The sequence below is a fragment of the Pristiophorus japonicus genome, chromosome 5 (genome assembly GCF_044704955.1).
Source record: "Pristiophorus japonicus isolate sPriJap1 chromosome 5, sPriJap1.hap1, whole genome shotgun sequence".
In the NCBI taxonomy this organism is placed as follows: Eukaryota; Metazoa; Chordata; class Chondrichthyes; family Pristiophoridae; genus Pristiophorus; species Pristiophorus japonicus.
Genome location: NC_091981.1, coordinates 175,852,975 through 175,875,225, shown reverse-complemented (window position 1 = coordinate 175,875,225; position 22,251 = coordinate 175,852,975). Strand labels below are relative to the sequence as shown.

The following is a 22,251-nucleotide window of genomic DNA, read 5'->3' as shown; positions in this document are numbered from 1 at the left end:
TTGGGGGCAGGGAGAAAGAAGAAATGAGGAAGAAAGGAAGTAGTGAAGTATCAGGGCAAAGTGATGCGTATTAGAAATTGTAGCAATTCCATCAATGAGTTGGAATCAAGCACGTAGTACAAATTGGTTAAATTTGCAGGTGATAACTGGGGGGGGGGGGGGGGGGGGGGGGAAACGGGATGGTCAGTGAAATTGAAGGCGGCAGCTCGAAAATACAGAATACCAAAATGTGAGTGGACATTTAATGCAGACAAAAAGGAAAAATAAGTAACACAATTGCATTAATGGTGTTGAAATAGCCAAGATGAAGTTGAAAGTTCTAATAGATTCAATTATGTCCAATCTATGCATAGAATTACATAATATACAGCACAGCAACAAGGCCATTCGGCCCAAACAGTCCATGCAGGCGTTTATGCTCCAATCGAGCCTCTAGTCATCATGCCTCATCAAACTATCAGCATAACCCTCCATTCCCATCTTCCCAATATGCTTACCTAGCCTCTTGTTAAATGAATCTACACTATTTGCCTCAACCATTCACTGTGGTAGTGAGGTCCAATTTTTCACCACTCTGGGTAAAGAAGATACTACTTAGTTCCCTATTTCTTGGTGACTATCTTATATTGATGATCTCTAGTTTTGCTCTTCACCACAAGTGGAAACAAATGTTGTCTCCTCTATCAAAACCTTTCAGAATCTTAAAGGCCTTTATTAGGTTACCCCACAGCAAACTCGGGAGAAAAAAAAAAGACCCCCAGGCGGTTCATCCTTTTGTAGTTCTGGTATCATCCATGTAAAATCTTTTATGCATCCTCTCCAGTGTCTCGATGTCCCTTTTATAAATCATAGAAATTTATGCACGGCTCTTTATCGGCCATTTTTCCGATGTGATATTTTGTAACATTTTGCCATGTTTGTGCTGGCCAAAAAAAAGAGCTATCCAGCCTAATCCCACTTTCCAGCTCTTGGTCCGTAGCCCTGCGGGTTACAGATATGCACTTGCATATTCAAGTACTTTTTAAATGTGAGGAAGGTTTCCACCACCCTTTCAGGCAGTGAGTTTCAGACCCCCACCACCCACACCGTATGGGTGAAAACATTTCTCCACAACTCCCTCCTAATCCTTTTACCAATTACTTTAAATCTATGCCCCCTGGTAATTGACATCTCTACTAAGGAAAATAGGTCTTTCCTAACCACTATCTAGGCCTACTTTATCGTTCCCCAAGACATGTTCCATTTCACTTTTTAAATATAGGTATAATGTTACCTACCCGCAGTCCTCTAGGATTATTAAATGTGTAATAGTGCAATCTGTCCAGGCCAGGATTTTTATCCATAGAGTTTGATTCCCCCTATTCCCATCTCAACTTTCCTTTTTCTATTTATGTGCCTATAGAAGATTTTACTATTTTGTTTTATGTTCCTTGATAATCCCTCTGTCTTCATAATTGCTTTTTTGATTTTTCTCCTAGACTCTTCGTATTCTCCCTAGTCATGCTCTCCCCTGATTTTCTTACTCTCAAGTTTCCCCTCATGTTTTTATTCGTCCATGGTATCTCAATAGTGTTGGGCTTGTTCTTTTTTTTAAAGCAGAATATATTTTTTCTGGACTCTGTTGAACACCGTTCTAAATGTCTCCCATTCCTATCTATATCATTTACAAAAAAAAGTCTCTCACTTTCCTGTTCAATGTCATTATTTGCCAATATTGTTGCCCATGTTATTTTCCCCAAGTTCTATTCTCAGCCCCTCAAAATCAGGTTTTCTCCAATCGATCACCTTGGTCCTTCTCAATTATTACCCAAAATCATATATTATGGTCACTATTGTCTAGATGTTCCCCATATCATCTGCTCTGGTTCATTCCCTATTACTAGATCCAGTAGTGAATCCTCCAGTGTTGGGCTTTGGGTTAAGAAGAGGCCTGTACACATTTGTAGGATCTCCATTCCTATATCCCCATTACCTACCTCTTCTGGCCAATTAATTTTGGGGTAATATATCACCAACGATGTCTCCGCAAGATCCTGCAAATCCCCTGGGAGGACAGGCGCATCAATATTGTCCTCGACCAGGCTAACTAACATTCCCAGTATTGAAGCACTGACCACACTCGATCAGCTTCGCTGGGCAGGCCACATAGTTCACATGCAGATACGAGACTCCCTAAGCAAATGCTTTATGCGAAGCTCCTTCATGGTAAACGAGCCAAAGGAGGGCAGCGGAAACATTATAAGGACACCCTCAAAGCCTCCCTGGTAAAGTGCGACATCACCACTGACACCTGGGAGACCCTCCAGTGTTGGGCCTCGGGCCACCAGAGGTGGAGAAAGTACATCCGGGAGGGCGTTGAGCTCTTCCGAGTCCCAATGCAAAGAGCATGAAGAGGCCAAGCGCAGGCAGCGGAAGGCACGCGCAGCAAACCAGCCCCACCGACCTCCTCCCTCGACGAATGTCTATCCCACCTGTAACAGGGTCTGTGGCTCTCTTATCAGACTGTTCAGCCATCAAAGAACTCACTTTGGGAGTGGAAGCAAGTCTTCCTCGATTCCGAGGGACTGCTTATGATGATGATGGATGAGTAATTGAACCCCCCCACCCCCAAAATGATTATTACTAGTTTGATTTTACTAATTTCACTAATCTACTTGCATATTTCTTCCTACACCTCCCTTCCACTATTAGGTGGTCTGTAGACTAACCCTTTAAAAAAAAAACATCTCTATCCTCGTGCATTCTATTTGTCTTAATGATGACTGCGTTTGTTTTTTATTCTACTGCCAATATGCGATCTCTAATCAGTACAACAACTCCAATTCCACCTCCCCCTTTTCCCCGTCTCTATTTAAAAAATGTTACATCCTGCAATGTTTAATTCCCAGTCCTGATTTTTCTGCGGCCATGTGTCAATAATTCCTACCCTATCTGGTTCCTGCCATGTATTAGCACCTCCAGTTCCCGTTTTATTACAGACACTGTGTGGATTGCTTTACACACAGTTTAACTCATTTTTAATGTTTCACTAACTTTATTTTTAACCATCTTTATTTTTAACTGTTCAATAACTATTTATTCCCTGCCCATTTATGTCCTCCCTTAGTTTAGCTTCCTGTTTAGTTTTTATTTAAGCTTGGGACTGAAAGCTGATAAATCCCCCGGACCAGATAGCCTCCAGCCTAGGGGTTTGAAAGGTGGCTATAGAGATAATGGATGCATTGGTTGTTATCTTCTAAAATTCCAGATTCTAGAACCGTTCCCGCAGATTGGAAGGTAGAAAATGTAACCCCACTATTTAAGGAGGGAGAGAAAAAACTGGGAACTACAGACCAGTTAGCCTGATATCAGTAGTAGGGAAAATGCTAGAATCTATTATCAAGGACATGATAACAGGGCACTTAGAAAATAATAGAATTGGTCAGAGTCAACACGGATTACAAAAGTGAAATTGTGTTTGACAAATTGGTTAGTTTTTTGTGGTTGTAACTGGCAGAATAAATAAGGGGGAACCAACGGATGTGGTGTATTTGGATTTTCAGAAGGCATTCGATAAGGTGCCACACGAGATTATTAAACAAAATTAGGGTTGATGGGATTGGGGGTAATATAGTAGCATGGATTGAGAATAGGTTAATGGACAGAAAATTGAAAGTAGGAAAAAACAGGTCATTCTCAGGCTGGCAGGCTGTGGGGTATCTCAAGTTGTTGAGGATATTCAAGACAGGTATTGATAGATTTTGGATATTAAGGGAAATCAAGGGATAGTGCAGGAAAGTGGAGTTGAAATAAAAGATCAGCCATGATTTTATTGATTGGCAGAGCAGGCTCGAGGGGCCAAATGGCCTACTCCCGCTCCTATTTCTTATGTTTCATTTCTTGTAGTTCCCTCCCCGTCTTACTATTTTAACATAGAAACATAAAGCCTTTGCCACCTCCCTATTTACCCTTTCCACGAGGAAACTGGTCCCATTCTGATTCAGGTAGAGCCTGTCCCATCGGTACAGTTCCTTCCTGTCCCAGTACTGGTGCCAGTGTCCCATGAAAGGAACCCTTCATTTCTACACCAACTTTTTAGCCACGTGTTAACTCTCCCAATCAGTCCATCACTATGCCAATTTGCACATGACTCGCCAATAATCCAGACATTGATATGCTTGAAGTCCTACTTTTTAAATTCAGTTCCTAACTCTTGATACTCCCTCACCTCTTCCCTGTTCCTACATATGTAATTTATTCCAACACGGAATATGACAACTTCTCTTTCCAAATTCTTCTCCAGCCAGCTCAAGGTATCCCTTACCCTAGCACCAGGGGGGCAACTCACCCTTTTGGACTCTTGCTCGTGGATGCCAATGATTCTATCTATTCCCCCAATTATAGAACCGCCATCACTACCACATTTCCATTCTGCTCTCATCCTTCCCACCCACCACACCAGTCTACCTTCTGAGCTACGATGTCTTGGTCTGCATTGCGGTTATCCTCCCCACAATCTTTCTCCTTGTTCTCATAAGGTAGCGAATACACTACCTGTTGGACAGGACCAGTGTCTGTGGGACCTCCTTTTCAACCTCTCATAAGTCCCACTACCCAGCAGCCCGGCAGTCACACGCTCCCCTTCCTGAACCGGTGCCATTTCTCTGGGGGTGTGACTGTGTTCTGGATAAAACTAGCCATAAATTCCTCCCCTCTAACCCTTATTTCAGCTCAATGAATCCGAGCCGAAGTACAGAGCAGTAAACAGACAGAATGGATGAACTACAGAACCAAAGAAGTAGAATACAAGTACTGCGCCCAGTTCTGGTCATCGAGAAACACTTGATGCAGCACATAGACCCAAGAGGCTAATATCTAGAGTCAAGAGGTCTGAGTCATCAGGAAAGGCTGGATAAACTTGAAACTTAGAACCTGGAAAGGTGGCTTTTGAGGGGTGGTGTTAGAGGTAGATAAGATAGTTGGGGGGGGGGGGGGGTAAGGGAAGAAAGAGAAGGTAAATCCAAAGTATTAGTTCGTTATGAGCGAGGGACAAGCAAGGGGACACAGGTTCCAACTACAGACAGTAAATTTAGTAAAGTTATCAGGGAGTTCTTCAGAGTGATCAACGCTTGGAATGGACTTCTGGATAAAGTAGTAAAGGTAAAAACCCAGGTATCATTTAAGGAACAATTAGGTGTAGCAATTGGGAGCTGGGTCATTGCACAACTCAGAAACTGAGCACATAAGCTGCTCTAAAACCACTGCCAAAGCTAGTTTTGGAATGGCCACCAAATGTTCCACAGCCAGACACGATTCAACCACCAATTTAACCTTCCCTGTGGTAAGGTATCTAGCTAACAGCTCTCCCTTTTAAATGGGCACAATTACAAGCTGCATTTAGGAAGTCTGCATAAAACTACAATATTGTTTACTGTGTCTCACTGCTGGCATCTTATACAGTGCATGCAATTTACACTTACACTTTAGAGCCAAGTGTTGTCATCGCAGTTTGAATAAGGGGTTCTTTGTTGTTTGGATCCACAGGAAAACTGTCACTAATCTTGTCCAGTTTCTCAATAGCAGTGTGAGCAGCCAGCTCGTAACCATCAGCTATGCGTATTGGGTGAATACCACGGTCCAATAGCTGTTCAGCTTGTTCCAACAGGGCACCAGCAAGAACTGAAAGAGAGATTAAAGCCTGTTTAAAAGGGATTGCGCAGCCCCAAAAAATTACAGGGAATATTGGATGGAAGGCGAGGGGAAAAACTAAAACGTTAGTTTTAGTAGGACATTTGGAAAAGCAAAATTCGGTCAGACAGGGCCAGCATGGATTTATGAAGTGGAAGTCATGTTTGACAAATTTGCTGGCGTTCTTTGAGGATGTAAAGGACAGGGTGGATAAAGGGGAACCAATGGATGTAGTGTATTTGAACTTTCAGAAGGCATTTGACAAGGTACCACATAAAAGGTTACTGCACAAGATAAAAGTTCATGGGGTTGGGGGTAATATATTAGCATGGATAGAGGACTGGCTAACGAACAGAAAACAGAGTACGGATAAATGGTTCATTCTCTCGTTGGCAACCAGTAACTAGTGGGGTGCCACAGGGATCAGTGCTGGGACCCCAACTATTTACAATCTATATTAACGACTTGGAAGAAGGGACTGAATGTAACATAGCCAAGTTTGCTGATGATACAAAGATGGGAGGAAAAGCAATGTGTGAGGAGGACACAAAAAATTTGCAAAAGGACATAGGCTAAGTGAGTGGGCAAAAATTTGGCAGATGGAGTATAATGTTGGAAAGTGTGAGGTCATGCACTTTGGAAGAAAAAAAAATCAAAGAGCAAGTTATTATTTAATGGAGAAAGATTGCAAAGTGCTGCAGTACATACAGTGGGACCTGGGGGCTACTTGTGCATGAAACACAAAAAGGATAGTATGCAGGTACAGCAAGTGATCAGGAAGGCCAATGGTATCTTGGCCTTTATTGCAAAGGGGATGGAGTATAAGCGCAGGGAAGTCTTGCTACAGCTATATAAAGTATTGGTGAGGCCACACCTGAAATACTGCGTGCAGTTTTGGTTTCCATATTTACGAAAGGATAGACTTGCTTTGGAGGCAGTACAGAGAAGGTTCATTATGTTGATTCCGGGGGTGAGAGGGTTGACTTATGAGGAAAAGTTGAGTAGGTTGGGTCTCTACTCATTGGAATTCAGAAGACCGAGAGGTGATCTTATCAAAACGTATATGATTATGAGGTGACTTGACAAGGTGGATGCCGAGAAGATGTTTCCACTGATGGGAGAGACTAGAACTAGAGGGCATGATCTTAGAATAAGGGGACGCCCATTTAAAAGAGAGGCGAAGAGAAATTTCCTCTGAGGGTTGTAAAATGGTGGAATTCACTGCGTCAGAGAGCCGCGGAAGCTGGGACATTGAATAAATTTAAGACAGATTAAATGATAAGGGGATAAGGGGTTATGGGGAGCGGGCAGGGAAGTGGAGCAGAGTCCATGATCAGATCAGCCATGATTTTATTGAATGGCAGAGTAGGCTCGAGGGACCGTATGGCCTACTCCTGTTCCTATTTATGTTATTAGTGCAGCAATTCACAACTAGATCATTTTATGATTCTGTACAAAAATTATTGTAATTGTACATAACATTAGACAATGTTAAGGTGTGAGAATACTGATATCACCATATAACCAGGGTTTGCCTATTTTCTTTTTGCTTGAATCCTTCAGTGTTTTGCAAACAGTAACCAAAGTTTCAAAGTCTCCAAAATATAATGATAGCATTATAAGTACACAATTCTAAACATATGCACAAGCAGTCTCCCAACTTACCAACTACACCTGTAGTACCATCACCAATTTCATCATCCTGAGACTTAGAAAGCTCCACCATCAGTTTGGCAACTTGATGCTCCACATCCATCATACTCAGAATAGTAGCGCCATCATTGGTGACGGTCACTTCTCCATCCTTGTCCACCATCATTTTGTCAAGCCCTGTAATGGAAGAATCCCAGCAAATTTATGACCACCAGCTTTTAATGCAACATCATGTTTAGCTTATATTGCCAGTGCAGATCATCACTCAGTGTCTACTAGCTTGAGTAGTAGATACAGGACGACAGCTACATTGAAACATCACTGAGATAATCCCCAGTTAATTAATTGGAAATTATAGTATATCATACATATGTGATCACTTGACATTTGTGCTTCCAAAAATTAGGCCAAGATAGAAATTAGAGGTTGGTTCTGGTTTAGTAAACCGATAGCAATTGTCAGGAGTATTAGGAACAGGCATAGGCCATTCAACCATGTTTAGTCATTCAACAAGAGCATGGCTGATCTGTATCTTATCTCCATCCACCTACCCCAGTGCCATATTGTTTTATACCCTTATCTAGCAAAGATCTATCGATATCAGGATTTAAAATTATTAATTGAGCTAGCATCTACTGCCCATTGTGGGACAATGTTCCACCCTTAGCAGTCCGTCGGAATCGAGGAAGACTTGCTTCCACTCTAAAAAGTGAGTCCTTAGGTGGCTGAACAGTCCAATAAGAGAACCACAGTCCCCGTCACAGGTGGGACAGAGTTGTTGAGGGAAGGGGGGGGGGGGGTGGTGGGACTGGTTTGCCGCACGCTCTTTCCGCTGCCTGAACTCGTCGACGAGACTCAGCGCCCTCCCAGATGCACTTCCTCCACTTGGGGCGGTCTTGGGCAAGGGACTCCCAGGTGTCAGTGGGAATGTTGCATTTTATCAGGAATGCTTTGAGGGTGCCCTTGAAACATTCCCTCTGCCCACCTTTGGCTCATTTACCGTGAAAGAGTTTGGAGTAGAGCGCTTGCTTTGGAAGCCTCGTGTCTGGCATGCGAACAACGTGGCCGGCCCAGCGGAGCTGATCAAGTGTGGTCAGTGCTTCAATACTGGGGATGTTGGCTTGGTCGAGGATGCCAACGTTAGTGCATCTGTCCTCCCAGGGGATTTGTAGGATCTTGGTCATATTTCTCCAGCAACTTGGTGTCTACTGTACATGGTCCATGTCTCAGCCATACAGGAGGGTAGGTATTACTACAGCCCCGCAGACCATGAGCTTGGTGGCAGATTTGATGGCTTGGTCTTCAAACATTCTTTTCCTCAGGCGGCCGAAGGCTGCACTGGAGGCGGTGTTGAACCATCATCATCAATGTCTGCTCTTGTTGATAAGAGGCTCCCGAGGTATGGGAAATGGTCCACATTATCCAAGGCCACGCCGTGGATCTTGATGACTAAGGGGCAGTATTGAGCGGCGCAGAAAGGCTAGTGGAGGACCTTTGTCTTACGGATGTTTCGCACGCCTCAGTAAATACGCTGACTGAGACTTGGAGTTCAGCCTTTGTGTGCAGACGCAGTCCGCATACTGTAGCTCGACGACAGAGGTTGGGGTGGTCTTGGACCTGGCCTGGAGATGACAAAGGTTGAACAAGTTCCCACTGATTCTGTAGTTTAGTTCCACTCCAGCTTGTTGACAGAGGTGGTGCATGGCAGCAAGGAAGATGGTTGGGGCGATGACAGCCCTGTTTGACCACGGCCGGGACGTGGATTGGATCTGTAATGGATCCGTTGGTAAGGATCACGGCATGCTAGTCGTCGTGGAGCAGGCGGAGGATGGTGACGAACTTTGGGGGGGGGGGGGGGGGGGGGGGATCCGAAACGGAGGACACGCCACAGACCCTTGCAGTTTACAGTGTCAAAGGCCTTTGTAAGGTCGAAGGAGGTCATGTAAAAGAGCTGGTGCTGTTAAAAATCATGAAATCCGCACCGTGACTTCGGTAGGAGCTCCTCAGCCACAGGGAGATTCCTCTGTAGTTGCCGCAGTCGGACTTGTCCCCATTTTTAAAGGCGGTCACAATCACTGCTTCTCTGAGATCTCCCGGCATGCTCTCCTCCCTCCAGCTGAGAGGAGGTCATGCGTTCGCACCAACAATGCCTCTCCACCATACTTCAATGCCTCAGCAGGGATTCCATCCACTCCCGTAGCCTTGTTGTTCTTAAGCTGTCTTATAGCCTTTTCTACCTCATACAGTGCTGGGGTTTTATGGAGGTGGTGGCAGATAGCATGCTGCGGGATGGAGTCGAGAACACTCGAGTCAAAGGCAGAGTCTCGATTGAGGAGATCTTTGAAGTGCTCCTTCCAGCGAGCCCTGACTGCCTCGGTGTCCTTGACGAGTGTTTCCCTGTTCTTGGCCAGCAGTGGGGTGGGGCCTTGTGTGTTTGCACCGTAGGTGGCCTTGACTGCGATGAAGAATCCTCTCAAAAGATGGCTGTCGGCCAGCTGCTGTATCTCCCGTGCTTTCTCCATCCACCTGTTCTTTGGGTTCCGAGTTTTTTGTTGGACCTCAACCGTAAGCCGTCTGTAATGCTGCCTTGCTGCTCCAGAGTTGGGTTGTTATTTAGGGCTCAGAAATACCCTGCGCTTGCGATCTATTAGCTCTTGGATCTCCTGGTCATTCTCATCAAACCAGTCCTGGCGTTTCCTGCTTGAGTGACCGAGCGTCGCTTCGCAGGCACGGTTTTGGAGGCCTGGCGAGCAGACCAAGCGCTGTGAGCATTCTACGTCTCGGGGTCATCAAGGCACGCCAGGTTAGCTGTGAGACACTGACTGTATAGGGTTCTCTTAGCTGGGTCTTTAAGTGCCCCGGCATTGACTTTTTTGCGGCACTGCTTCAGCTGCCCCCTTCGCTTTGGGGTTGTATTGCTGTCACTGATGGATCGGATTAGGCGGTGGTCCGTCCAGCAGTCATCGGCTCCTATCATGGCGCGGGTGATGCGCACATTCTTGCGATCCCTGGCTCGGATGATGACATAGTCAAGCTGGTGCCAGTATTTGGAGCAACGGTGTTGCCACGATGCCTTGTATTTGTCCCTCTGGCGGAACAAGGTGTTGGTGATGACAAGTTTATGCTCTAGACAGTCAGGAGAAGGGTACCGCTGGAGTTGGCTTTCACTACACCCTCTCTGCCAATCACACCTCCCCAGAGGGCTGTGTCCTTGCCGACCCTGGCGTTGAAGTCACCGAGAAGGATCAGTTTGTTGCCCGCAGGGATTTTGAGGTTGGAGTAAAAACCCTCTTTGGTCTCATCTGTCGCATCGAGTGTTGGGGCGTACGCACAGTTGACTGTGGCGCATTGACTCCGGGATTGGGGGGGGGTGGTGTCTTTGAGGCGGTCGATCAGCTCGTTTTTGATGGTGAAACCAACTCCTTGGAGGTGGCATTCTTCGTCTGGTTTCCCTGTCCAGAAGGTGGTGTAACCTCCACCATGTTCCTTGAGCTTACCTTCCCCTGCCCGCCAAGTCTCACTTAGGGTGGCAATGTCAATATCAAAGCGTCCAAGTTCCCGGGCAACTATGGTGGTGCAGCGTTCCGGCCTGTCACTGTTGGGTGTTGTCCATGAGGGTCCTGACGTTCCAGGTCCCAAACTTCATGTTAAAAGGAATGGAAGATGCCTGTGCGCGAGTTCCTTTAACATGGGGTGGACATTGCACACTGGCTTAGCTGAGCAAGGTCTAGGTCCAGTGGCAAGGGGGCCCCAAGATGACTGGAGACCAGGCACTGCTGTATGGGCCTAGTTGCCTACGGCGAGATGTTGGCCACAAGCTCGGCGCTGAGGAGGCGGCCGCCGGAGGGCGGGGAAAAGAGAAAAAGAGAGGGGCCCAGGTCGCCGCCGATGGGTGGTGTGGTGGGAAGTCTGAGGTAGGCCTGAACTTGTGGGATTTGCAGGTTTGGGTTTAAAGTAAGGATTTAAGTGACTGCACCCCCTATTAGGGCTAGGGGAAGTTTATAGACAGTGGGAGGGCTGAGGTTGAGGGTGCACCCTTCTACCACCATATTGAAGCTCAAAGCACATAGTATGCAACTTCAAAACAAGTGATTGTACACCCACGCTCCAATTCTCTTTCTTTATCCCACCTACACGAATGTTAAATGCCTAAATACATTTTCACAGGCGATGGTAACTTTCTACTATCCTTCCCAAATGACCATTCTTCATTTGATAAACTAGAAAATGAGTGTTGCTAGGCTATTCATTGTAGGCACACTCAGCCATTTTCACAATTGTGCATCTCAAGCAGAGGTCAAAAGACAGCAAGGAGCATAAACCAGTGCTAATTTCTTATCTCCCTAGCCCAGGGACAGAGAGGCCAACCATGTGGTTGACATTGCCATTCAGTACAGACAAGGGATTACATTTTTTCGGTTTGAATAACTCATTAATACTCCACATAGTGCATTTTCCCACTAAGCCATCAGAGGAGCTGCTGACATCACTTTCAACTTGAGTTACAAATTGCACTAGCTTTCTTTTTATTCCAAGACATTGTAAAATATCAAGACAGACAAGAACAATGGAACACTATTTGCAATGCTATATTATTGACGCACTCAATTTCTACCAGTAAATGGTCATTTTTACAGTATAAAACACATGCATGCTCAATTACCATAAAATTGCTAAGCACCCGTCAGTGTTAAATATCTGAATGAAGTTGTTACTTATGGATTACACACCAGTTTCACATCAATATCAATGGATGGCAAAACAGTTTATTAAATGCAATGAAAGGTTCAATGCAGCAATGTGTGTAAAGTAAGCTAATAAATGGGAAGGGAGGAGAACGGCTCAGTCAGAAAAAAATAGTAAAAATTGCAGTTTTAAGGATTCTTAAAAAAAAGGATAAAAGCAGAGTTCAGGTCACAATGATATTGGCACTCCAAGTGAAGCGAATACTGAAATAACAAAAAGTAATTACAGCAGGAGTGACAAATAAGAACTTTGTGAGAAAGACCGAATCAGGGCAGAAGGACATGAGTCTCTTGCCCAAAAGGAGTTTCATATACTAATGCAGAGAAGAAGAAATAAATTGAGTGAAATAGAGGCTCAAATACAGCTTAGAGTGCATGACATGGCAGCCATTACTGAGACATGCAAGTTAAATATTGTGGGTTATAAGATCTTCAGAAAGGGTAGGAAAACTGGAAAATGAAGAGGGGTAGCCTTATTGATTAAAGAGAGAATATAGGTATGGGAAAACAATCAGCAGAGATTTTATGGTTAGAATTGAAGAAGAGAGTACTTAAAAACTATAATGGGAGTTGTCTACAGACCTCCTGATAGCAGCAACGAAGTGGAAGAATATATTAATTCAGAGATTAGAGAAGTTTGCAGCAAAAGCAAGGTTGTTTTAATTGGATACTTTAATTTCCATATCGATTGCAAAGAGCAGAGTAGGTCAAGTCAGAAAGGTAGTGAATTTCTTGAGTGCAGTCACGATAGTTTGCTGAAGCAATATATTCTAGAACCAAGAGGGCCATATAATATTTAGCAATGAGTAACCAACCAGACTTAAGTTAATAATCTAACAGTAAGGGAACATTTATCCAACAGTGATATGATCAAATTCAATGTTAGGTTTGAAACTTAACACCGATAAAGATTCTAAGGGCTAGACTTTCCATTATTATTGGGCAATATTTTTGGCGCTGGTGGTTGTTGTATTTTTCAGGATCACTGGAATAGCGCCCATTTTAAAAACCGCTAGCTTCGCCTTTTTAATTTGGACGATAACGATGTATTCAGTCGAGCAAGGCCGGCGTCCATAGCAACAGCTGTTCTGCGCATGTGTGGTTCCCCCCCCCAGGCAATTAACTTTACTCTCAATTCGGGAGGTCAGGGGTCATCTGTGCATGCTCAGAAGACAAAGGGAGGGTGAGCATGTTTTGTCTTTCAAAATGGAGATTTTTCTAAAACTCTAAATTTGTGAGCTTACCCTTTGGTCCCAGGGATGTCCTCAGTGTGTTTGACACTGCTTTTGCAGCCATAATGTGAGACTGTAATGAAAACAAAAATATTAGAATTCTGTTTCAAAAAATGACTGAAATACCTGCCAAAAATCCTAGTCTTTTGAAAGGACTAAGTCATCATGCACTTAAAAGAAAATGGTACTGCATTAAATCAACATCGCACATAGATTCCATGGATTTCTCAATTAGTATTTGCCCATTTTACAGGCGCTAATGCTGGTATTAAAATGATACAAACTGGAAAATCTGTGCTATAGCATCAAGAAACAGTAAATATTACTGCGCAAGACATAGCTGTCAGAATAGTTACATCAATTTTTCAACATGTATTTCCTGTATTTTAACTTGGCTAATACAGAAACAGAATAAAGTGCAGTTGCTGAAATTACGTATGACTGACGTAAATTCTACAGCACAGAAACAAGCCATTTGGCTCAAATGGTCTGTCGGCGTTTATTCTCCACACAAGCCTCCTCTCACTCTAAATACCTCTTTCCACCTTGCCTCTGTATCCCGCTATTCCCTTGTCCCTCATGTATGCACGAAGCCTTCTGTTAAATGCTTCAATCCTATCTGTTTTTTGGGGGGCAGGGTTGGAGTGGAGGATGATTCACAATCCAAGGATGTGTATATTCATAAGGATAGTGAAAAATATTTTCAGCACTAAATGCTCCACCATCAAAAATTAGAAACACCTTTCCTGATGGGTTTCTGGGTAAATGCACAGCTTTGTGCCACTAGTGTGCAGATTAGGAACTTCATGCCGAGTTAGATGTGACCCTTACGGCTAAAGGGATCAAGGGGTATGGAGAGAAAGCAGGAATGGGGTACTGAAGTTGCATGATCATATTGAATGGTGGTGCAGGCTCGAAGGACCGAATGGCCTACTCCTCCACCTATTTTCTATGTTTCTATGTTAGCTGATCCCAGCTGTGCTATTAGTTACCCTCAGCTCTCCTAGGCTAACAAGGAGCAAATAAAGTCAGCCATTGTTTCCATTTTGCAATCACTACTTATATTTCCAGCTGGAAATACAACATGTATGAATATCTGGTGAGGACAGAACCAATTTAATCATTATGGTCAAACTGTCTTAGAACACAAAGTTAGGCTTAAATGAACAATGGCCAGTTAAGACAAGGTACTATAGTGCTGCCTCAAATCTACCACCAAGCTCATGGTCTACAGGGCTGTAGTAATACCTGTCCTCCTGTATGGATCCGAGGCATGGACGATGTATAGAAGGCACCTCAAGTCGCTGGAGATATATCACCAACGATGTCTCTGCAAGATCCTGCAAATCCTCTGGGAGGACAGGCGCACCAACATCAGTGTCCTCGATCAGGCCAACATCCCCAGTATTGAAGCACTGACCACACTCGATCAGCTTCACTGGGCAGGCCACATAGTTTGCATGCCAGATACGAGACGCCGAAGCAAATGCTTTATGCGGAGCTCCTTCGTGGTAAATGAGCCAAAGGAGGACAGTGGAAAAGTTATAAGGACACCCTCAAAGCCTCCCTGGTAAAGTGTGACATCACCACTGACATCTGAGAGACCCTGGCCAAAGACCGCCCGAGGTGGAGAAAGTACATTCGAGAGGGCGTTGAGCTCTCGAGTCTCAACACAAAGAACGCGAAGAGGCCAAGCGCAGGCAGCAGAAGGAGCATGCGGTAAACCAGCCCCACCGTCCCCTTCCCTCGACGAACGCCTGTCCCACCTGTGACAGGGTCTGTGGCTCTCGTATTGGACTGTTCAGCCATCAAAGAACTCACTTTGGGAGTGGAACCAAGTCTTCCTCGATTCCGAGGGACTGCCTATGATTGAGTGCTGCCAGCAAGAGTCAACGGCCTGTAATTTGCGATCAGTGACGAAGCAAAGTGCTCACCGCTGGCCCCGAAGAAAGCTGCCCAAAGAGATCTTGCGGTCACTGTGGCAAGAAGTTTGAACTTTTGCGACGTTCAATTGATTGCAGCGCTGTGAATAAGGGATTCCTTTGATGATGCTGCAGTGACATCAACAAGCTGTCTAAGCAACCAATCACATTGAAGAATTTTCAGACAGGAAACAAGAAGCTGCATTTACCTGTACTTTTAAAAAGTTACAAAAAGTGAAATAGATTGCAACTTTCATATGGGGATAAAGTAGAAACTGAAACATCATGAACAAACTTTAAAATTCACAATGGAGAAATAGGACACCACAAATATAAAAATTAGTTTTTCAGGGCCAGGCATTTGGTTACCAGTTAATATGCTGTTAAAACACCTATTCCAACAAGGCTTAACATTTAATGGGGTACTGTGGAAAAGCCCACGTTTACTTCAGTTTCACTGATTAGTGGCTATGGGGATTGGGGGGGTGGGGGGAGGAAGGTTCCCACAGTGCAGCCAGTGTCAGAGCAGTGACTGTAACTTCAGAATTTGTGTTTAGCATGCGCTAAATCCCAAAGTTGCGATTAGTTTCAGAAGGGTAATGTGTGAACGGCAACAGTTCGCTGCCATTACCCACCGCAAATCTCGGGCCTCAAAGTTCAAGAGTGGAGCAATGGGAATAGGTGACCTAAATCCTACCTTAAAGTAGTCATTTCAGATCTCGGCTCCCACCAAAAATAGCTAGCCGTTGCGCAGGTTGCATCAATTCAATAACGTGTATTTTTATATCGCCTTTAATGTAGTGAAACGACCCAAGGCGCTTCACAGGAGTACTATGAGACAAGAGATTTGACACCGAACCACAAAAAGCAAAATTAGAGCAGGTTTATCAAAAGCTTGGTCAAAGAGGTAGGTTTTAAGGAGCAGCTTAAAAGGAGAACTAGAGATGGAGAGGTTTAGGCAGGAAATTCTAGAGCCTAGGCACCAGAAGGCAAGGCCACCAATGATTGAGTGATTATAATCAGGGATGCTCAAGAGAGCAGAATTAGAGGAGTGCAGACATCTCAGGCTGGAGGAGGGTGGTGGGGCTGGAGGAGATTAGAGATAGGAAGGGGCAAGGCCACAGAAGGATTTGAAAACATGGATGAGAATTTTTAAAATTAGGATGTTGCTTAACCGGGCGCTAATGTAGGTCAGCGAACACAAGGGTGATGGGTGAGTGGGACTTGGTGCGAGTTAGGACACGGGCAGCCGAATTTCAGATCACCTCTAGTTTACATAAAGTAGAATGTGGAAGGCCAGCCAGGAGTGCGATGGAGTATTCAAGTCTAGAGGTAACAAAGGCATGGATGAGGGCTTCAGCAGCTGATGAGCTGAGGCAAGGCAGAGACGGGTGATGTGACGGAGGTGGAAATAGGCAGTCTTAGTTATGTTGCGGATGTGATCAAAAGCTCAAATTAGCAAATCAAACCAAGCTGAATTATGACCTAAAGTGTCCAAGCTGCAAGAAAGGCCCTCCTACTTACTCTGCCAGTACATTGCAAACCTCTCACAATTTAGCCTGAAGTGCCAACTTCTATGTTAATGAATGGAGCCTCTCTGGGACATAAGAATGTCATGGTAAATCCAAGTAACATTCACCACCAAATCTGGCTGGACCACATAAAGCAGTAATGGATCCTACCATCGTCTGCCAAATCTGCTCACTATTCCAGGAACATTCTGAAATGCAAAGATAACCCCCAGCTACTATTCGCTACTGCTAACCATCTTCTTAAAAACCTCTCCCATGTCTCCATCATACTCACCTCCAACAAGTGCTAGGAGCTCATGGATTTTTCTGTCTCAAAGATTGAGACCATCTGCCACTTCCCTTCCTTCCCACTTGCCCACTGGGCCAAACTTCCTCTGAGGTTCCCCCGCCCTAGCCCTGAACTCACATCTTTGTCCAGTTTCTCTGCGATCTCCCGCTTGACCACTCCATGCTCATCTTTGTCCAAGAGACCCACTTCCTGCTCCCTTGACCTCATTCCCACTAATTGCTGACCACCCAACTTCCTTTTCTAGATCCTATGTTAGCCGACATTGTTAATGGTTCCCTTTCCTCAGGTACTTCAAATCTGCCGTCATCACCCCTTTCCTAAAAAAAAACAACTCTTGACCCCACTGTGCTTGCCAGCTACCACCCCATCTCCAACTTCCCTTTCCTCTCCAAAGTACTTGGGAGGCGACAACACGTTCAAGTCCGTGGCCATCTTTTCCAGAACTCCCAAGTTTGAATCCCTTCAATCCTGTTTCCGCCCCTACCACAGTACCGAAATGGCTCTCAAAGTCACAAATTTCATCCTTTGGTGACTGTGACAAAAGTAAACTATTCCTTCTTTGTCCTTCTTGACCAGTCTGCAGCCTTTGACATGGTTGACCACTCCATGGGCCCAAGTTTCCACAAGTGACCACTCCATGGGCCCAAGTTTCCACAAGAAAAAAAACGGGCGCCCCTCCGAGCCGGCACCTAAAAAAATCCTCGGTATTCTCCACCGACTTACAGGTCCTGTGGCACTCGGCGCAGCCGGCACGAGCTGTGGGGGGGGGGGGGAGGCGGAGCCAGGTCCCGGCGCTGAAAACAGTGCCGGGACCTCTGCACATGCGCGCTACAGTCGGCACGCAAGTGCAGTAGCTCCAGGCGCCGAACTGTGTGGGAGGGGCCCGAAGCACGCAGCCCCTAGCCCTGGCCCAATGGCCTCACTAGGGCTGCGTGAATGAGGCTCCTCCCACGGCCAGCTCCTGCTCCCCGCCCGACCAGACCCGACACTCGCTTCCCCCCCACCACCGACCAGACCCGACACCTGCTCCCCCCCCCGACCGAGACCCGCTCTCCTCCCCCCCCCGCCCGCCGCTCCTGTTCCCCGACCCCCCCCTCTCTTGCTCAGCGGCACGAATAGCTGCAGAATTCTCCCTGGCTGAAGCACTTTCACACAGGTAGGAAGATGGTTTATTTAATCTTTTCTTGGCTTATAAATGTTTATTCAGGTTGGATTTATTTGTATAATATTTGTAGAAGTATAAATAAGGATTTATTGTCGAATTTAATGAGTTCCCTTCCCCCCCACCTCGTTCTGGGCGCCTAATTTGTAACCTGCGCCTGATTTTTTAATGTGTGGAACAGGTTTTTTCAGTTCTACAAAAATCTTCACTGGCGCCATTCTACTTTAGTTTGGAGTACATTTTCACTGTGGAAACTTTCAAATCAGGCATCAGTGGCCGGACACGCCCCCTTTTGAAGAAAAAATTCTGTTCTAAACTAGAACTGTTCTACCTAACTAGAACTGCAGAAAAAAAAATGTGGAGAATTGCGATTTCTAAAATAGTCCGTTCTCCACCAGTTGCTCCTAAAAATCAGGCACGAATCATGTGGAAACTTGGGCCCCATCATCCTCCTCCAACACCTCTCCTCCATCGTCCAGCTGGGTGGGATTGCACTTGCTTGATTTCATTCTTATCTATCTAATCGGAGCAGAAACGCACCTGCAAAAGCTTCTCTTCCCACTCACATCTTTACCTCCAGTGTCCCCCAAGGATTTATCCTTGGCTCTCTAACTCTCATCTAAAATGTTGCCCCTTGGCGACATCCGAAAACATGGCGTCAGTTTCCACATGTACGCTGACGACACTCAGCTCTACCGCACCATCACTTCTCTTGACCCCTCCTGGGTTTCTAAATTGGCAGACTGTTTGTCCGACATCCAGTACTGGATTAGCAGAAATTGTCTTTGATCCCCGCCACAAACTCCGTTCCCTAGCCACTGACTCCATTCCTCTCCATAGCATCTGTCTGAGGCTGAACTTTGGTGTCATATTTGACCCTGAAATGAGCTTCCGACCACATATCCGTGGCATAACTAAAACCGCCTATTTCCACCTCTGTCCCTGCCTCAGCTCATCATCTGCTGAAACCTTCATCCATGCCTGTTACCTCAAGCGTTCATAGAGACGTCGCTTTTTGATCCTTCGATGTCGGCTCTTCCTATCATTGTGAAGCAGAATTCACCAAGCGTTGGATCGTTCACCCACTAATAGGGAACGTGAGCTGGGCTTAGACCGTCGTGAGACAGGTTAGTTTTACCCTACTGATGATGTGTTGTTGCAATAGTAATCCTGCTCAGTAAGAGAGGAACCGCAGGTTCAGACATTTGGTGTATGTGCTTGGCTGAGGAGCCAATGGTGCGAATCTACCATCTGTGGGATTATGACTGAACGCCTCTAAGTCAGAATCCCCCCTAAACTCCAATGCACTCCTGGCTAGCTGCCCACATTCTGCTCTATGTAAACTTGGTCATCCAAATCTTGGCAGCCCATGTCCTATCTCGCACCATCTCATTCACCCATCACCTCTGTGCTCGCTGACCTACATTGGCTTCCAGTTAAGCAATGTCTCGATTTAAAAATTCTCATCCTTGTTTTCAAATCCCTCCCTATCTTTAATTTCCTTCAGCCTCACAATCGCCCGCCCGAGATATTCTGCCCTCTTGAGCATCCCGATTATAAATCGCTCAACCATCGGTGGCCATGCCTTCAGCTGCCTCGGCCCTAAGCTCTGGAACTCTGCTTAAACCTCTCTGTCATCCTTTAAGACGTTCCTTAAAGCCTACCTCATTTGACCATCTGCGTAATTTCTTATGTGGCTCAGTGCCAAATTTGTCTTGTAACACACCTGTAAAGCACCGTGGGGTATTTTACTGTATTAAAAGGCACTATATAAATACAAGTGTTGTTTCATGAGAACAGTAAGTGAGTGGAGAGTTGTGTGTCTGGAAATCAAACTACCGACTAAACTGAACGCATTTCCAACCAAATCACTCTCATATTGCATTGAAACTACTCTCCTGGGGTTTTGCTCTCCTAACAAGGCAGTAAAGTAAACCAGGTTGAGATTTATGATCAAACACGTGCCTTTATCCAGACCGAGTTGTATGATCAAACATATGCGCAAATTGGAATTATAACTACAACTGATTATAGTTGGACAAAGTCATAACGTGGAAAGTCCCACGTTCCCAACTATTTCAGAATATTCAATCCCTGACCGTAAGCAGAAACTGCTAAATCATTAAACGCGCTTCGGTACAAAGAGCTGCGCACTGGCGAGTCTTTACCATCCCATGGATTTCTCCAAATGGATAAACCGGTCAGAATGAGACGGCGACCCACCATGTTACACCAGCGCTGTGTGAGTGCCACGCACCACCACCCCCCGAGCGGAGCGCCGAGCGAGCCGCCGTGTCACAGCGAGAGCCAGCATTTTGCTCCGTTTCCAATCGAACCCGCGGGGTTTCCCGCTGATTAAATGCAAACTGCGCTTCAATGGAGGCGCCGGTATAACCGGTTTGACTGCGGGCCTTAGGCCACAGGAGGCCGGGTAAGGCGGCAGGACCGAGCGCAGCGGTCCAGGAGGTCGGGGCATCGAAGCGTGGCTGTGGTGCGGGCACATCCGCCGTGGGCCGCCTGAACCGACAGCACATGGGCGTGAGCAGCAAACGCAAGCCAGGCCCGAGGCCGGGCCCTTTTTGCCTTTCCCGTTACCTTCAGCGCCTCCAGCCCGGTCAATCGGGACTTCGTGTCTTGGTCCTTGATGATGATGAAGGGCCGGCCATATTCGTCAAAAGCGAGCGTCCCGATAGCAGACATGTTGGCGATCAGTCCGCAGTCTGACTGGGCGGGGCTCGGGCTTCTGGAACCATCCAACGGACCGCACCACTCACCGGGGAGGGGGGCATAATGACGTATGGTCAAATGCAACTAGCTTCAAACCCAGCTATTTCTATTACAAACGAGTACAAAATCAACATTTATCTGTATATTTAATGAGATGAGGATGCAAATAATCATATCAGTTAAATATAAATCGGGGAAAGGGAAATCATAATGGTTTGCTCTCAGGGCCTGCTGGTTATCGCGAGATTAACGGCCTCTGGCGCCGGCTTCCTTCCATTGATCCTGAGGATGATGCTGGGCCGCCCTGCACAAACACGTGGCCCTTTGTTTTAAGGAAGTGCAACTAAACATAATTTAAACAAAGTCTAAACAAAATAAATCAAAAAGGACACTGATAAAGAAATCGTAATGTTGTGTGTGTCTCTCAGACTCTATTGCCTGCTTCGAGCACCCTGGTGGGCACAGCCTGCTCCCTCTCCAGGGCAGCCCGGACAGGAACAAGGCAGCGGAAGAGAGGCAGCCAGCCAGAGCAACCGGTCCCTAAGCAGAGGCTGCTGAGTGTTTCTAGCATTGTCTTATTAGTGCAGATGCCGGCTAGATGTGGACATCAGTTGGCAAAGCAGAGTGGAAGTTGATGCTGGTCATTTTCAATATCATCATCATTGGCAGTCCCCCGAATCGAGGATGAATTGCTTACACGGCAAAAAGCTTACAGGTGTTTCAATGAAGGACCTAATATTCCAGGTCCCGAACTAAATCTTGGAGGGTGGAAGGTGCCTGTGCGTGGATTTTTTTAACGTGTGGTGGCTGTTGCACACCAGCCACCACACGGGCTTGACAGAGCTAGGTCTTGGTCCAGTGGCAAGGATTAACCAGGACGACTGGAGACCAGCTCTGCTGCATGGACCTAGTGCGCACACATATCGCAGTGTGGGCTGGACCGTGCTGCCACTGGGCCTCAAACTCACGCCTCTCCTTGGCCCCGATCACGTCGCTCCACGATCTCTTGCCGCTCCTTCGCCCCGACCTCATCGCTCCTGCTGTATCTGCCCACGTTCCAATTGCCGACCTGGGTCTTGGTGACGTCCAATCCAGTCGCCCTCTTCGCTGTCGTTGCTCTCCTGCTCCAGCACGTGCTGCTCCCTGGAGTGGTAAGCCGCCATGTTGCTCCCCGGCCTGCTCCGATGGTGTTCACAGGCCGGGGACCACGCAGACTGCTGGGCCTGGCTGCCACGCTGCTCCTTCTGCTCTCCAGCCTGCTCTGATGATGCTCGCAGGCCGGGGGCCACGCAGACTGCTGGGCCAGACCACCACGCTGCTCC

General features: G+C 46.2%; 1 protein-coding gene across 1 annotated transcript in view; it reads right to left on the bottom strand.

Annotated features, from left to right (window-relative positions):
* Positions 1 to 20,951, bottom strand: part of cct5 (chaperonin containing TCP1, subunit 5 (epsilon)) — a 29,960-nt gene extending 9,009 nt beyond the window's left edge. The window contains exons 1-4 of the mRNA XM_070880011.1: positions 20,798 to 20,951; positions 13,310 to 13,370; positions 7,333 to 7,497; positions 5,460 to 5,658 (exon numbers count right to left, since the gene is read on the bottom strand). Coding sequence (XP_070736112.1) covers positions 5,460 to 5,658; positions 7,333 to 7,497; positions 13,310 to 13,370; positions 20,798 to 20,902 — 530 coding nt within the window. The 5' untranslated portion in view covers positions 20,903 to 20,951. The remainder of the gene's footprint in view (positions 1 to 5,459; positions 5,659 to 7,332; positions 7,498 to 13,309; positions 13,371 to 20,797) is intronic.
* Positions 20,952 to 22,251: the final 1,300 nt, after the last annotated feature.